The 18,921-nt window shown below is 36.4% G+C and overlaps 1 protein-coding gene across 4 annotated transcripts in view; it reads right to left on the minus strand.

Moving 5' to 3' along the window:
• Positions 1-18,921, minus strand: part of DCC (DCC netrin 1 receptor) — a 1,223,099-nt gene that overhangs the window by 391,266 nt on the left and 812,912 nt on the right. For all 4 annotated transcript variants that reach the window (XM_037805818.1, XM_037805817.1, XM_037805816.1 and 1 more), the window contains exon 9: positions 15,317-15,471. In XM_037805818.1, the coding sequence (XP_037661746.1) occupies positions 15,317-15,471 (155 nt within the window). The remainder of the gene's footprint in view (positions 1-15,316; positions 15,472-18,921) is intronic.

Consider the following 18,921-nt stretch of genomic DNA (forward strand, 5'->3'; position numbering starts at 1 on the left):
ATCAGAGAAGCAGGTGTCTTCAGCTTACGGGCAATGTGTTTCCTATGGCGATAATGTAACTCAATCCCTGCAACCTTTCCCAAAGGTGGCTTGTACTACACTTGGTGTGGGAAGAATCGATATTTGATGTTTGTAGTTTTAATAGAGCAATAAATGACATGGATAGATTGTTTGTATAACAGGAGTTAGGTGCCATTTCTTGGAGGAGAAGGAAACAGTAATCTTTTTCAGACAGTCAAGTGGGCAGATTTTTCTAGATCACAATGAAAAGATGCTACCTAAAAAGATAACATCTGTTTGGGTAAGGAATTTATTGTTTATCTATTTCCAGGCTTTAAAAGATTACGAACTGCTTGGGTAAACTGGCTCTTTGAGAAAGGCCATAAATTAAGGAAGAAATTTAGAACTCTATTCTCCTAACACACAGGTTTCACAGAAATTCAAGATCTGAGCACCACTGATACAGGTGGTACCAAAGGATCCCATCTAATAAAGCTTTGGTGATAGAGACTGAAAGTAAAGAGGTGGCTTTCAGAATCAGAGATGCTGGGTCCAACTTCATCCCCCATCCTCAGGTTATATGGCCAGGGGCAAACTAATGTCTTTGAACCTAAATTTCCTTATTTTTAAAAGTGGGGTTAATATTTGTATCTATGTCATCAATGTGTTGTAAAGAATAAATGAAACAATTTTTACAAGGCACCTGGTACAAAGAAAATGCTGAATTCTCCCTCCCCGTCCCCAGTTTGCCAGCTTGTGAGACATATGGGGGAAACAATGCAAGCCTCCATAGAATTTACAGTCAAAGGTGGCCGGACAGTAGGGAGTCGAGGGAAGGAAGTACAGAGGAGGTGGAGAATTGCCAGGGGTCAGGCTATACTAAGCCTTACGCAGAGTTTGATCCTTTATGCTAAGCATGAGAAAGAAATTTATGGGCTTAAGCATTATGTACTCATCCTGCCTCATAAATAATGAATGGAAGGTGGCAAATGTTCGGTAACCGTTTAGAATAGTCCATTGTCCAAGAGAGAGAGGTTAACAGCTTGAATAAGAATGCTGGTGGTGGAGACAAAGAGAAGATATTCAAGAGCTATATGGAAGATAAATTCAACTGCACTTGATGGATTGGAGGTAGGGGAGAATCGAGAATGACCCTGGTGTTTCTGAATGACATAGCTCTGTGTCTGTAATGCTGTTCGCTGAGATATGAAATCCTGGAATTACGACTAGACACTCAGGCAGGTGTTTTTATGCTTGGGTGGATGGGTGATGGCTGAGTAAAACGGCTTTGGCTCCCATGTTGGGTCTGAGATACTTCACTCTAAACAGAAAGAGACAGTCAAAGACCTAATGTTTTTCCTCATCTTGACTTTTCTTTTAATTTCTTGGGCTCCAAGCTAGATAACTTCACTCTCTACATATGTGAATGGCCTCATCACAGACTTTTTTCTTTTTTCTTTCCCCTGCAATTGCAATTTTCTTTCCTTTTCTTTGTACAGTCAGGAACTTTTCAGGAATATCAACTTCCCTACAGATTTTGTGATCATCTGTCCTGTTCCTACTGAACTTAGTTCCTCTAAACCCACAACTGGATATTTTTTAAGGTACTCAAAATGAATGCCCCAATTTATAGATCCAAGTAGGTTAAGGGATTTTTTTCTGAGCAATACATATGCATGTTGAAGTCTCTTAGTCACCTTCTCTCTTGATACTTGATAAAAGAGTCCAAGATAAAAGATCTTTCCTAACAGCAGCAAAAATAAAAATTTCAATAACAATGAATCCAGGTAAACATCTGACCTTGACAATACTGAAATTAATATTCACTTTGTGGTTCCACTGACATTTATCACTGAGAAGCACGTTTAGTGCCCTCACACCTGCATGTGTGCAAGCGGAAGACTGATAATCACACGGGGCAGAAAATCTAGTTGTCCCGTATCTCTAAGAAGCATCTAAATGGCTCCCAGGCTGCTGACTGAACCACCCTGAGGATTAAGGCTATTTTATTTTCAGTATTCAAAAGATAAGAGGTTTATTAACCACATGGAAGATTTAGACTTGTTCAGAAATACCAGCAGGAAGACAAATAGACTTCAGGAGTAAATCATCTCACAGAAGTTGGAAAACAACTTTAAATAAAGCTGAACACTGCAACTCTGGTGTGCTGCTTTGGATCAAAATATTTATTTTCTTTCCCCAATCCCACCTCCTTTGCTTTTCTTTTCATTGGTGCCATAAGTATGAGACCAATAGGAAAGAAATAATTTTGACTCATGTTCGAAGGCTATTACTTATGATACTGAGTAAATATAGAGTAAATAAGGAAAATAACCATTAAATATAAATGTTATTAAGATAAATCAGAAATATTTCTTTGGGGGAAGGGTTTAGTTTAACCACTGCATTTCAATAATTCTGAAAGTCAGTTGCATATCAGATGGGTAACCTTACTGATTTCCTCTTCATTGGGTTTAAGACATAAGCATATACATATAAGCCATCACTGCTCAATATAAATATGTGAGCCATAAATGCTCACATGTAGTTTTGAATGTTGCAGTAGCCACATTAAAAAAGTAAAATTTAAAGTGAAATTAATATTAATCATATATGTAACTCAGTATATCCAAATATAATCAGTTTAAAATGTAATCAATATAAAAGTATTAATGTGATATTTTGTATTTTTTCTTACTAAGTCTTTAATATCTGTTGCATAAGTTACACTTACAGCTGATATCAATTCAGGTGAACCATAATTCTAGTGTTCCACAACCACCTGGAGATACAGGCAATTCTTGGAGAATAATTTAAGAACTCTTGGATTGGAAGAGAAGAAAATTCAATATTTCCCCACAGCTTGGCAAAAATATTATAACGATATTAAGTTTTAAGAGAGATACAGAAAAATCCTATTCAAAGTGACAAAATAATCCAAGTTTTGAATTTAAGCTTTGTGGCATAATCTAAAGTCAATGATTCACTAAGTCTATTATGACATATAAGTTGTGTAAATATGATATTAAATGAAGAAACATACCAGAAAACGTAACATCAGACTCATTTTTTGGAGTTTCAAGCATCTTTGTTAAGAGCTTGGACTGAACTACAAGCCAATTAACCCCTCTGAAAAATGGAAAGTAATTATTATTTTCAATTTCACTGCAAGGTAGGAGAGGACTTTGAATCAAAGCAGTAGATTCAGGGTTAAGATCAAGTTAGGTGATTTATAACAGAGAGCAGAGATTACAGACCCAGCAGGCTGTTCAGGACAAGGGTTAGTGTAACTCACCCAGGCTGGCTTAAGTTCAATCATGCTGAGATTTTATTAATAATGTGCTGTTATTACGATGCTTTTTGAACTAATCATTAGCAATGAAGAACAAATGGGAATTTTTAACTCCTTAAAGATCTGTTGTTGCAGTTAATTTGCAATTATTTTTCCCCCAGTCCTGAACGAATCTTAGTTTGTAAACACACACACACACAGGACTGTTCAAGCTAGGTTCAAATCCAAGCTCTGACAGTATTAATCATGTCACATGTAGGACATGTAGGAGCTGGGTTAGGCCAGAATTCTCGTTCACAGGATGTTTTATGGTGAGAGGGAATTGATATGGGCTGAAGTTGAAAGATTTGAAGGTGATGGCACACAATTACTGCTTCAGGTCCTAGCTGTTAAAATCAGAGTCAAGATGTTGCCATTAGCAGCTGGGAGGAAATGATTATGGGGCTTTTAACAAGTGAAGGTCAAACAGGGGAACTCTGACCTTATGGTCAATGTCAATATCAGTTCTGACTGGCAGCCTCACAAACTGTTCCTTACGTGTTTGTTTGACAAACCCGGCTCCTTACATACTAGTTTCCATAGACCACCTAAGCAGTTTGCAGTCCTTAATATTCAGACAGTGCTATGTCCTACAGCTGTCAAAGGAGGGTTAGAATTCTAGAGAAAGGAAGAAGGTATGAGCATTTCAAGTATGACTTTAAGGACGTTAGGGATGTTTCTTAATATTTCTCTTCTGCTTGAGAGGCAATGACTGATTTATTTTTAAAGGTAGCTAATACATTAATTAAAAATCATCTTATAAGTATATGGTTCTTTCCAGTTGACTCAGTCCTCACCTAGATTACAGGAATCATTCTAACAAGCTGTCTGATTCACAGCACATTATGATCACTATTTTATAAGAGGAAATTAAGAAACAGAAAGGGTAGGTGATTTGCTCAAAAATATACAGCCAAAAAAATTTTTTTGAGAGATTATCTCAGCCTAAAACCCAGGTCTTTTGCTTACAGGTTTAATGCTGTCTCCATTATCTGGAACATAAATTCCATTTATTTGATATGAATAGCCATGTATTAGGATCCAGACACAGGCCTGTGGTCCTGTCATTGTACCCACCTGCCATTTGACAGGTCCTCAATGGTTGGAATTGACTAGAACAAAGGTGCTTTATGGATTTAACATTCTATTTTTGATTATTGGATAAAATTTTTGGACTCTGGGTATCTTGAGTTATGGAGGATATAAGACTCTCCAAGGTCAGGGAAAAGGTAAAGGAAAGGGATATTAGAAGCCAAAAGGTAAACTCCTCCCTAACTCTGTGCCCTTCACTTGGGCCCAAAACAGGCTTCTACTGGTGTAATTCTAAAGCCGTCACAGCAATAAGAACATCCAACCTCTGGATCATCCCGGAATAGATATCCCATTAGAACTCAATCTCCTGTTTACTGAACACAGGCAAAGTACATACCAGAAAACAAGTTGGTTCTGGGCTAACATTTATTTTGGCACTGACTCGCCCCCTTTGAATTTGTTCCTTGGAAAATATTGGCACTTGAAAGACTGGGCTGTGTAGCTGAGGCCTCCTTTTAGTCAATTCTCCTTTCTAGTAATAGCTACATCTCATTACACTTCCCTAGGCTACCAGGAGAATTTCTAAAAAGGAGCCTTCTCAATGCCAGACAAATATTTGGATGTCTTCTGTGCATGGTATTGGCCATAGCCCTGTAGTAGACTCATTAAGGACAAGTAGGACACAGCTTTACAGTTGATGAGCTAGATGAAGCATTCTCCCACGTTTTTCCAACAACTCTTCAGCTTTGACATTCTTACAAGGTCATTTGACATTCTTACAATGGTCAAAGCATTGACCATTAGCCTAGCTGCCTGTGGCATTTCTTTCTATTTTTATATTCAAAGAAGTAATTGTCACCGTCTTTGCATTCATAGACTAAATAAAACATACATGCATTTAATAGTCAAACCTAATGTGTCAAAATAAGAGTTCTTGATTTGTACCCCATCCCCCCTCAAATCTAACTCCTCCCCCAGTTTTCTAGGCCCACAAATGGTGCCACCATTCACCTAGTTTGGAGGCCCAAAACCTAAGAGTAAACTAGACTCCTCTCTTTTCTCCAACTCTGCACCCATTAGCAAGTCTTGTTGTTTCTGTCTTTCAAAGATAATCCTGAATTCTGCCAGTTCTATCTCCCTAATTACCACCAAACTTAAGCTGCCACCTCTTGACTAAACTACTGAATTAGCCTTTTCTGTGGTCTCCTTGCTTCCACTTTTAAAATGCATATTAGATCATTTCAACCCCATCCTGCATATGTGCCGCAATACTCAGAATTAAATCTAGAGTCCTTACTGTGACTTTCAAGGTGTTCTGCGTCAAGGCTCTGCTACCGCAACCTCTTGATCCTGTCTCTCCAAATCTCCTTACCACTCCACTGAGGCTGCAACACAGCGATCTTGTTCTTCCTGTCCTGGATCTCAGCATGTGCTATTTGCTCTGCCTAAAATGTTTCCTCTCCAGTTCTTTGTCTGCAAACCTCCCAACTTCATTCAGGTCTCCCCTTAAATGCCTTCTTCAAAAATGCTTTCACTGACTTCCTCATCCCGAGTCATCCTTTTCTTCTTCATTCTATATCCCCTTAAGCTGCTTTATTCTTCTGCACGTTCTATTTTTAGTTGTTTAGTCTCCCTCTCCATCACTAGAACATTAACTTCATGAGTATAAGTGCTTTGTCTTTTTTACTGATGAATTTACAGTGCCTGGAAATAGAGTGTACTGCATTGTTGGCATACAGTGAATGATTTTTGAATGAATGAATGAATAGCATAAGATTCAAGCTAATTTAGAGGGTGAAAAATGAACTTAAGCAGACTAAAAGATTGATCCATGTGGTGAATTAGCCAGGAAAGACTTTCTGCTTCTAGGAACCTTAAATTAAAATTTTAAAGTAGAAATAGAAGGGACTTATGAAATAGCCTGAAAGGATAAGGGAGAGCATTTCAAACTTACGTGAAGAGCACAGAGATAGAAATAAGTAAATTATGTACAGTGTTAAGGAATGTCATTATATAGGGAATAATCAGAATCAAGAAATGGAGTAATGGATGATTATAACACCAACTGGAATTTATTGATGGCTAACAATATGCCAGAAATCAGGCTAAGCATTTTACATTAATTACCTCATCCAATCCTCAGAATTAAGGATTCTGAAGATAGGCTGTTGTGTTCTCATTTTTCAGACTTTCATTTAATTTTTACAACAACCCCAGGCAATTCATATGACTATTATCTCCATTTTACATATGAGGAAACTGAGGCTTAGAAAAAGCTAACTTTCCCCAGTTAGTTAATAAGTGAAAAAGCCATAATTCAAATCCAGTCTGATTCCTGAATCATTGCTCTTAACCATCTTTCACTCTGCTTCCCATTGAAGAGCTGGGACTCCAATTGTGGATTTTAATAAAACAGTAATGGACCAGTTACTTGCACTGAATATGGGCTTACAGTTCTTCTTTGCTCTCGAATTGATAAAAATCCCGTAATCATTTCCTCGCAGACACCAATAGCAACATCTTAACTCTGATGTGAACAGCTACAATCTGAAGCAGTAATTGTGTGTGATCACTTTAAAATATTTCAACTTCAACCCAGAACCATCTGCTCTACCTGTGATCAGAAATTTGGGTCCAACCCAAGTTCCTATATTAGATATGATTTGAGGCTGATACTTTTCATCTAAGGTAAGAAGACTGGTCTGAAACAGCAATGGGTTTTCATACTATTGGGTACGAGTCCTCCCCATCCTCTAATATCTTCTTACAAAGTAGAAATAATACTTTTATTAATACAATATAACAATTCAGGAACGTTGGAGTTAGGGAACAAGAACAATAGTTACACTCTCATTATTGACTTTTTGTTCAATATATAAGATTTACTATATATTACAGCAGGCAGAATATAACCTGCATTTAAAAGAATCCATAAATTAGCGGAGTGATTTAAAATGAGAGTTTTACTTAATTCTGGTTGAGTATTACATCAGGTTAGTCAACTGTAAATTTCCTGATGTCATACTTTGTAAAATGCCCAAAGGTATTTCATACTAAAACTATGTACATACATATATCTATTCATACATTAAAGTGTACAATAATTATATACTACATTAATTATAACTCACACTTTAGATTAGAAAGAGGAAATAAATTCGATCCTACAGTGTGATTTAGAACAATTTATTTTACAGGTATATTTTCCTAAGAAAATTTCATGCCTAATTTCTTTGATGTTATCCAGCCCATCTTATTTTACTTTCTATCCCTAGCACCTTATACCATTCCAGACCCAAAGTAGGTGCTCGGTAAATTCTTATGGACTGTATTTAGATCTTGAGATGAGGGAGTGATAAAAACATGTGTGATAAAAATGCCATATTCTCTTTCTGTCTTTACTCTTCATTAATCATGTACACCAACTCGCCATAGAATCAAAAACACAACTGAAGGAGTTCCCTAAAACTCCTTTTATCTTTGGAATGGAGTTTTATTCGGCTATGCTTGCCTGAGGACAATATCCCTTAAGATGCTCAAACAGTCTTTGCTCTAATTCAGGTTAGCAAGCAAATTGCTTTCATTTTTAGTAAAGTACATCACAACAGTAGGCAACTTAATCTCAAAGAAATCCACTTAGGGAATCTCTGTCTTCCAGGCTAGATGCCCTTACTTCCTGGAAACCTTTTTTATTCTGACACTCTCATGCCCCTTTTCCTCAAACCACCTAATAAGAAAGAGAAATAAGTAGCTTTTTCCAATATAACTTCTCACCCAGAAAACAGCTTCTTTAGATATTTGCCTATACCATCTGAAGAAGCCTGAACTATGCTGTACACTCAAAATAAAGAGTAACCAATGAGCCAACAGAAACATTCTAGGGAAACTGAACTTAGGCCCGTGCCACTGTTTAACCCAAGTAACAAGTAATCTTTGGCCTTCACCTTCAATTGTGCTTTGAAAGACACTTTTTTTTAACGTGAGAGAGAAATTTTTAATTATTGTGGCTAACTAGAAGATGTGTTTGAATCTAGATTTTCTAGACTTTTGAAACTGATTTTTACATTAATTCATTGCATAGTTTACTTGTTTTAACACTGAGGGGGACTAAATCTGTTAAATATGTTTTTAACAGTGAGTTGTGCCTAAAGTAATTTCAAGGAACTAGACTAGTAGTTCCTTGAGATCAGGAAACTATCTGACTTGCTTTTGTTTCTTCATTTTCTAGCACACAGTCTAGACCAGTGCTGGCCATTAGAACTTTCTGCAATAATGGAAATGCTTTCCATACTAACCAACAAAGTAGCGGGTAGTCATATGTGAACTCTTGAAATGTGGCAAATGGGAATGAAGAATTTAATTTTTAACTTTATTTAAATTGTAAGTGATATTGAGTACTTGAAATATGGCTAGTGTGACTGAGAAACTGAATTTTTTAAATTTTATTTTATTTTACTAAATTTCAGTTTCAATAGCTACATGAAGCAAGAGGTTACTATATTGGAGAGTGTAAGTCCAGAACTTAGCTCAAAAGAACCATTTTTGAATGAATGAATGAGAGAAATACAGAGTAACACACATCTGCTTTGGACTCTACTAGTGGTGATTTAACAACTCATCCTTGAAAGCAAAGCCTACCTCTAATTGTTCCACTAACATGTCATTTTAAAAGATGTAATAGCCTCACCTAATTGATCACTGAATCCAACTGGATTCCTTAAGCCTTCTGTTGCGGAGGATGACAAACCATTAGCCCTTAATATCTCCCATCTTATGGTTTGTATTACCTGAAAATATGTTTTTTTGACGAGACACTTTTAAAGCAACTTTCAGTGTTTGTATGCTGCCATAAAGGATGGAATGTCACTGCTCATCTTTATCTCCTTTCCTGTTAATCTCTAGCCACAATGTGACCACAAAACTGAACCACTGTTTGGCCCATGGTCAACTTAGCCATCATAGGCATACCGAATATTCACTCAAATCATCATGCAGTGCAGTTAATAACTATAAACTAGCTCCAGTGAAAAAAGAAATGGGCTGAATAGACTGTGATTAATTTGATCTGCTCATTTTATAGAGTCATGCTGAAAAAATAATAACTGATATTTAATATCTCTGTAAGTAGGGACCCAATTCCATCAGCATATTTTAACCAACCAGCTATTCATAAAATAGCACTGCTGTGACAAATTTTATGAGGTAATACACTGTTTTCTGATCATGGAACTTCAAAATTCAGTTAAGGATACATAGATGAATGTTAGGCAAAAGTGGAGGACAAGCCAATTATAATAGCCTATGAAATTATAGAGAAAGGATGATTAGAGAAAAGTAACAGTATAAAAATGTGCTGATTGTACAAATGAGCAAATTCAAAATTCAAAATAGAGTATTATATTAACCTTATTTGAGTAAATATCCCACATTTTTGTTTGTAAGTGCAGAGCAGTTAGAATTTTGCTCTCACTGATCCTATCAGAGGCAGGTAAGTTCTCTCTACTGTGAGCCTACTAGATGCCAGGCAAGAGTCATGGCTTTCCATATGTTATCACTTACTCCATGTGATACCTCCAATTACAGTTGAGGAAACAGATCTCAAGGATTAAGAAACTTGCCTTAGGATAACGGTTCAAAGACAGGATTTGAACTTGTCTGTTCTCTCCATGACAATCATACCAGCATAGCCCTATAATACTCTAGAATACTAGGGGAGCCCTATTAGAATTAAAACCAAACCAAAACAATACAAAATTCCAGAGAAGAGGGAAAAGCAATATAGCTATTCCTCCAGATAATATATTCTAAGTGACTAGACTTGAGGGCTGCTTTCCCTCATCTTTACAGTATAAAGAATATAACAGACTAAGAATATTACTTACAACTTTTAAATATAGAGGGGCTTTGTGGATAATTGGTTTGTGGACTAGCGAATAGGCTCCACATTCTAATTTGAGCCCTGAGGGGCTTTATGTGGTCCATTTTGACATCCTTTATGATTAAACTGCCTTAACAGCATCTTAAAGGGCCCCATATAATAATTCAAAAATTCTCCACATGTGGTATGAAAAGATTAGACAAGTCTTAAGCAGGCAAGGACTTAAATCCTGGCTGATAATATGATGGAGAAATTATACAACATAAAGGAATGGGACAAGGAACAAGAGTTTAGCAAAAGGAAGATATAATCAGGGGACACAAGCCTTCATATAATTCAAGGCTTTCTATTCTGGGTGATTATTCCATAAATTGTATCTTGGACTGCTGATCTCTTTAAATGATAACTACAAAATGTATGCACTTTTAGAAACAGTCACTGGCTGATTTATATTTCAGACATATTTTCCACCAGTTTTATTCCTTGAGAATTTGGTTTCCATAATAGAGTAGATATTTTCAAATAATATGAAAAGCTTGAAATTCAATTTGTATAAAAGCTATGTAATTTTATTGTACAATTACTGCATCACATTTGCCAAAAAGGTGACTAAAAAAGCAACAAAATGCATATCCAGATACTCAGTTTTGAAAGACAAGATGATTTTGTTAGGGAGAGAAATAATGATGATAAACATTTTTCCCCTCCTTGACTGTAAATTCCGTTATTCAAGCCAAATGATAAAATCGACCTTTGTACTTTCTGAAAAAAACACACAGAAAGATGGGCTTAAAAGAAGGCAAGAGGGAAGGGAAGGGAAGGGAAGGGAGGGGAAGGAAAGACAAGGGGAAGGGAGAGGAAAGAAAGGAAAGTGAGGGGCAGGGAGGGGAGGGGAGAAGGCTCTCCAGCATGTTCCATCTTCCACAGCCACTTGCATATTATTGAACAGGCTTGGAGAAGACAAAGTGCTCCTTAATCCAGAAATATTTTTAAATTTCCAAGAAGGCATTTTGCATTAACAACAGAAGACAAAATACATATGCAGTACCTATTAGTCATGAGAACATAATTTATTTATCCTAATGTCTGTAATAAAGACAGCAAGTTAACTACACAGTGCTGTTAATCTAAATGAATTGAAGGAGTTGGCTATTTTGCACATGTAAATGATTTTCTGAACATACTGTTTATCTATGCTGAATTGTTTCTATCTGCCTACTTTGTTTCTATCTACACAGTAAGGGATGCATTATCCGCTGACAATGCTCAATGAACCAGCATCAACTCACCAGTGCAAATAAACAAGGGCCTGTAAGGGAAAGAATCCTTACTCCATACAGGGGAAAGAACAGAAGTAATTTAATAAAACAATGCTATTATTAAAGACCCAAATATGGTTAACACTCTGAGGTCGTCATTGCTGCCCTTGAAAAGAATTCAAGCCAATTTCATGTTTCTAAAACAGAAAGATTTTCCATTTTCATTTTTGATAAAAAAAGCTAACCTATACAAGACAACAATACCAATAAGCAACATATTTTATTACTAGGCTTTTAGTCATTATTTTTTGTCTTATCATCATCTCTACTGATTTTTAAGCAAAGTAAATGCTTATAGAGACCAGTGCCAGTAAGATCATTTGTACACATTCCTCAGACTATTTTCTGATTAGGGAGGAATGTACAATAGACAAAGTATCCAGGCAGCTAGGTTTTTATAACACCAGAGTGACTTGAGGGGATGGGGGCACTAGAATTTAGGCATAAAAATTAGCTACATAGTATCCTTCGCCATCACAAGTAATGGACCCCCAAGCAAATTTCTGACTCAGATTATTAACATTTCATTTTAAAACTTTTTACAAACATTCTTACTTGGGTTACTTGGTTGTTTTTACATATTTAGAATATTTGCTTCCCCAAGAAGATTCTGAAATATGCAGGTGCTGCTACTTTATTACATACCTCATGTGCTTTTTAAACTTGTCTCACATGGCCTGCAACAGTGTTAGGAATATAGCAGACGCTCAGTAAACATACCTATAAATTGAATTGTCATTTTTTTCCTTTTACAAAGTTGAAAGAAGATGAAGTACACACAACTGATCATTGACACTGATTTTTATTATTCTAAAAATGGCAGAAAATGCTATATCATGAGTAATTTTTATAATGAAATGAGGCACTGTGATTAATCGGTGTTAAAATGGAAAATACTGCCTTGTCCCTTTGGCACAAAACAAAATGATCTAAAACAAAAACAAAAACAAAAACAAAAACTGAATATTGCATTTCTAAACTAGATACTCAGAATCAATGGAATTGATAGAAGGAGAAAAACGTTTCTCAGTCATTGAAAGCAAAACTGATTACCTAGGATTTTTATGAGAAATGCAATGTAATCGTGATTAGCCACCCCTGAGAAGTACATCAAAACAATCCTAGGGATAATATAGGTGGATTAAGAAGTAAAGAATTTAGATGATCCATAAAAATTGGATCTCTTGGAAATGAACATGCTTTTAAAGTTAAATGTCTTAATATTACAGTATTTCAATGGGATTTTTAACTGTCAGTCTATATACAATATGCGTATGATTTTTGCATGTACATATTATGGCCCAATTTGCTTTTAATTAACTTTATTAATTGAATATACCATTTCATTCATTGAAGTTAACACTATGTATATGATAAATGAAGAGTAAGTCAACAACAAATTGATGACACAACTGTTATGTTACTATAGACGTTTTGAAGTGGAAATTAGCATTATCTAGCGATTTAAAGTAAAACAACAACAAAACGTTCTTAAAAATAGAAACCTTGCAGTAGGGCTGGCTTCATGGTTGCACAACCAGAGTAGCTGCACAACGCCGTTTTTAGAAGGGCCCCTGCATTTGGTTTAACGCCTTACTGTCAATGTCTTGAAATTCTTAATTTTTGAACAAGGGCCCAGCATTTTCATTTTGCAGTGGGCCTCACAATTTACATAGCCAGTCCTGCTTGGGAGCCTGCGTTTCCTAATAATTGCCCCAAATCTGTACTTTACTCTGCCTTTGAGATACTATCTGAGGTTTTAGTTCTGCGAGGCAAGTATAACAAGACTTATCTGGCTTAGTGCTTTCCCATTCTGCCCAAAATACTTTATTCCATTTTATCATCTTGTCTTTGCAGGTTGTGCTAATTAGATGAAAGAATGGAGATTTTGGCAAGTATAGAGCAAGATACCAGCACCTGGGTTACAAATCAGACTGCTCACGCTCTCTCTTCTTCAATGTGCTGATTTAAAATAACCAAGAAGTAACCTATTCCAAAGATTATTTTCTCACATTTACCAATTAAAATATTTCTAATTTCTATTCCACCTCCTTCCAAAAAGTATTTGAGGTGATTTAGAAGTTAAAAATACTTTAAAATAAAGAAATTAAAACTAAAGGCATTACTAATTAAAAAAAAAAAGAAAGAAAGGAATAGATGCAACTAGCAGATTGCAACAGTTTGTTACAAGCAGTCAATTCATTGCATTTAGCTTTTAGATTCCAACTTTTAAAACAGTAAACAAAACAAAGCCAGAAAACTGCTTATCACCAATCTTTTCTAATTTTAGAAAAGTATAAGGAAAATTTTAATTTTATGAGACATGGAAATATTTTTCAAAGATACAAAATGGGGGCTGTTTCCTTACAAATGGCAGAAATCATTGAAATATGATTTGTTCAGACTGACTAGCTGCTTTACTGTTTGATCCACCTAGTTTAATATAGTGATGGAAATTAAAGAATCAAATTGAGAGGACAGTGAGATTGTCCAATATAGCCTATCTCTTTATATGTCTCAAGTTTAGGTTCGCTTTTGTTACCTTCTTAAATGCATTCAGCACATGTTTAAGTGCCTTAATAAGACCATATATTTAGAAGTTACATGCTTTTTTTTTTTTTTTTTCTTTTACCTTTGATGTTACATTCTTCATTGACAAACTCTGAAAATCAATGGAGAAAGCTGAAACTTGATGATGGAGTAGTATGTCAGGCAGAGTAAGCCATGTTCTTAGAAAGTGAATATAAAGACAGATGGATGGATTAGGTCTTTATTAGTTGTCACTTTGCCATTACAGAGACATGGCCTAAATGAGGGGGCCATTTTGCCTTACCTTTGAAAATCCTTGAGTTAAAAATATTGCTTCAAAATCTTCCTTCAAAAAAGTTCTGTGAGCTTGTTACTGCAAAGGAGATGCTACACCTGCTTGTAATTGTGGCTAAGAGTCTCCCTCTGAATGCCTCTTTGTTGCTCAGATGTGGCCATCTCTCTAACTAAGCCACGTTGGCAGATGATCTCACTGCCCTACCCCCCTACAGGGGACCTGACTCCCAGGTGTGTAAATCTTCCTGGCAATGCAGGATATGACTCCCGGGATGAATTTGGACCTGGCATTGTGGGATTGAGAACATCTTCTTGACCAAAAGAGTGATGTGAAATGAAACGAAATAAAGCTTCAGTGGCTGAGAGATTTCAAATGGAGTCAAGAGATCACTCTAGTGGACATTCTTACACACTACACAGATAATGCTTTTTAGGTTTTAATGTTTTGGAATAGCTAGAAGGAAATAGCTGAAACTACCAAACTCCATCCCAGTAGCCTTGACTCTTGAAGACGATTGTATAACACTGTAGATTACAAGGGGTGAGAGTGTCATTGTGAAAACCTTGTGGATCACACTCCCTTTATTCCGTGTGTGGATGGATGACTAGAAAAATGGGGACAAAAACTAAGTGAAAAATAGGGTGGGATCGGGGGGAAGATTTGAGTGTTTTTTTTTTTTATTTTTATTTTTTATTCTTATTCTGATTCTTTCTGCTATAAGGAAAATGTTCAAAAATAGATTGGGGTGATGAATGCACAACTATAAGATGGTACTGTGAACAGCTGATTGTACACCATGGATGACTGTATGGTATGCGAATATATCTCAATAAAACTGAATTTAAAAAAAAAAGGTTCTATGGGAGGATTCAAAGATATTTCAGAAGAAAGTAAATACCCTTTAAATACAGCCCTTCCCTTTTCATACTCACACTCTGGCTGAGTGGCCACCTTGATGGGTTGAGAACTCTCCCCTGGTCCCCATTCATTATAGGCCATGACTCGGAAGGTGTACATGGCTTCTGGCTTCAGGTTTCCCACGGTGAGCTGAAGGGACCCAGGCTGGGATGTATTCAATGCTCTTTCCCTGGGAAATGAAAGTTGCAGGGAAAAGAATATTTCAAAATGATTGCTTTTAGCCCAAACCTTTATTTATTGTTCAAGAATAGTGAGGTAGATGAAAAGGTAGCTGCTAACATATTTAATTTTGACTCTGGGACACAACTCAAGACCTCTGAGGCTCACTATGGGAAATTAACTGCCTGGGAGGGCCTACAGATAAATACTGCGAGGATTCTGGGGGGTTCAAGTTTGACATTCTCCATGAAACTTGCAAAGGAAAGTCTTTTCCCTTGACACTTTACAGTTTAGAATTCAAAATTCATGACAAACAAAGAGCTATTAAAATAAGAAGAAACATCTGGGAATGTAGACAGGAAGATGCATTTCATAAACAGCCAGCTAATGACAGAAATCAAGGTTTCGATTATTCCACAAATCGGTCTTTGTCAGTATTGCTAACAAATGCATTTATGCATTTTCTTTCACTGTAGCAAAAGGAAAATGCAGATGCTAAGTGTTTATGTGTATGGGAGCTGGCACTCCTTTGGTTACTTTAAGTGTAGTTAGTGAAGGGAAATAGATTCCCTTCTACCAGGAGGAAACGGCAACACGGCTACCTGCCTTTTTCCTCCAGGTCACGTCTACGTGTGTTCAATGCATTTACCAACTGAAAACTTCCCCAGTTGCTGTAAACAAATGAATTAATCTTCTTACCATGGTGGGATTTACATGGTGTGTGGGTGTTAACAGAAGATAAAGCCTATGGACATGGATGCTAAAATCTAAGAAACAAGCACTACCAAAGTATTCTTTAAGGATATATGTTTCTAGTCATTTATATGGTATTTTCATTGGCCCTTAATATATGACTGGTAAAGAAGGAATTTCTTCTAAGCTACTCAACTATTTCTTACAGTTTCTATTTCTGGATAATATCGCTTGCTTCTCAATGGAATTATATCTCCATTTTAATTTTGCTGGCCTTTTTTTTTTTTTTTTTAATTTTTAGCCTTTGGAGATATTTATGTGAAACCTATTTTTTTTTTTTTTCCTGCTAAAACTTCTGCTTAAAGAAAATAAATAAGATACAGAAATCTCTACATCAGTATGCTTAATCTCAAATGAGCTACTGCAAGGCATAAATTGGATTATGTAGTCAGCATAATGAACAGGGCAAGTTAAGCTTCTGAAAGGAAAAATAAAGCCAAAAGTTCCTAAGGATGTGAATGTACCTGGGCATATATGCCTACTAATTAGGACTGACATGTGGAGACTGGTAGCTCATCCCAAACCCATTTCTTCTCCTTCATGTATTAGACTATATTTCCCAGCCTCCCTCAAGTCAAATGAGGCCCCAAATAACTGAATCTAACTCATCATTTTGAGTATCGGTGATGTGTGCCAAATCCAAGCCTGGCCTAGAAAAACCTCACTGGGTAATCCTCTGTGTTCTTTTCCTCCATCTGTGGGTTTGATGCAGGAAGACATGGTAACCCTGGAAGACATATACTGATGGTGGAGGAGCCAAAGTTTGCAAAAATTCTGGAGAAGAGCTGGGAGAATGACCTGTCAATCAGGAACTTCCTTCCTATACTTAACTGAGTCACAAATAGTTTTGAGCCATAACACATTTTAAGGCTTATTTGTTATCACAGTTAGAATTATTTTAACCAGTACTGCTAGTAATTTAAAAATGCACTCAGTGTGAAGCTGAATATAGCCAGGGGCTTAGGTATTCCTTTAGGAATGCAGTGTCAGCTTGCTGGATGACTGAATTGTGACTTGAAGCATGGGAAGGGACTGGGTGGGATTCAATAGTTACCTAAAGTAAGTAGCAGTAAAAGTCATCAGATAATAATGCTCTCATATACTGCACGTGCCTCACTGCTACGTTCTACCAAACATTTAGGCTAATGTGTAATTTAGGCTAATGTGTTGCTTTTTTAAAAGAAAATCCTCCTCACCAGACTATATGCCTTGTAGCAGCTTGTGGAGATTAAGCACAATGAAACAGACATTTTTGCATCTTATTTACTTATTTTCTTTTAGCAGAAGAATTTTTATAGACATTACCTCATGCAGCCCTTTGCTGTGGACAGGGTAGTTTTATTACCCTTAATTTTACAGATGCAGAAGCAAGATTTAGAAAGACAAATTTTTTTTCCCCCAAGGATTTAGTTTGTGGGTGTCACAGCTAGGAATGAAATGTGGGGCATCATCCTCCAAATCCTACATGGATATCATTCAATGATAGTGAGAAAATGAGGGTATGTTTGGATCATAGGCACTTACAGCAGAAGATATGGAGACCTAAATGGAGGAAGGGACAATGGGAATCTGGAAATCACAGTGAATCCGATTTTCCTGGCAACTTCTATGAGTCATTTCATGATAATCTCTTCTAGGCCTTCAAGCAACATGGTTGCCATCAAAGATCAGCGTTGCATTTCAAGCCACCTGGGTATCTCTATAAGGAATGAGAGCTTTCAAAATGAACTTTATTCTTATAATTACTAAATAATTTTGATGATATAACTACATTCCAGGACATGCTGTCATAACCCTTTGAATAGGAATATTTACAAGGAATAAGGGAATATATATATAGGCATGACCAAGTAAAAATGCCCAAGACCATACAATGAAACTAACACTTACATGTAAAAGAGGACCCTGTGCTTCATAACAGGGAAGGGAGTTTTATGTTCCTGTATTCTCCATCGCCCTCCAAAAAGTATCCCAAATTAATAGTCACACACACAAAATTATAGTCCTTTCTATGGACAATTGATACTTCATCAATATTACATAAAGTATGAACAAAACATCTTCTGGAAACACTTCTATGGTATTGACATGTAATTATACAACCTAAGCAAACACAGCATGCTTACTATACAAACACAGCTTCAAGCCAAACCTAAGTCTCTTCCTCTAAACATATGCTGATGCTGCCCCAAGTTTGACCACTGCTTTCTTCAATAAAAGCTCTTAAATAGTTTTAAACAATGATTTTATCTAAGCATTTCAAATTTATGTGACCCTTTTCAGAAATTTTCTTATCGTATCAAAGTTAGGTCACATTGTTACACAGTGTAGACTAAGGAGTGGATTCAGGAAGTGGGGAAGAGTCTGGGGTTGTTGTTCTGGCTTTCTTACATCCTTGGTGTATAACCTTGGGCAAGTTACTTAACTTATCTGAACCCCAGTTTCTTCAAGTGCAAAAAAGGGGTTATAAATATGTTGACCTCATAGAGTTTCTGAAGGAGTTAAATGAGAGGCTGTGTGTAAAACATGGAAAGCAGTAGGTAGTGCCTGGTCCTGAGTAGAGAGTAATCCATAAATGGCACTTGCTGCTGTTGTTTTTATTAGTATAACAAAATACTTCCTCAACCTCATAAGGAATAAATGCTCTTGATTCCAAGAAGGGAACTTTTCTACTAAGTATTTAAAAGCAGAAATCTGAGGACATTAA

Source organism: Choloepus didactylus, chromosome 16 (assembly GCF_015220235.1).
Source record: "Choloepus didactylus isolate mChoDid1 chromosome 16, mChoDid1.pri, whole genome shotgun sequence".
NCBI lineage: Eukaryota > Metazoa > Chordata > Mammalia > Pilosa > Megalonychidae > Choloepus > Choloepus didactylus.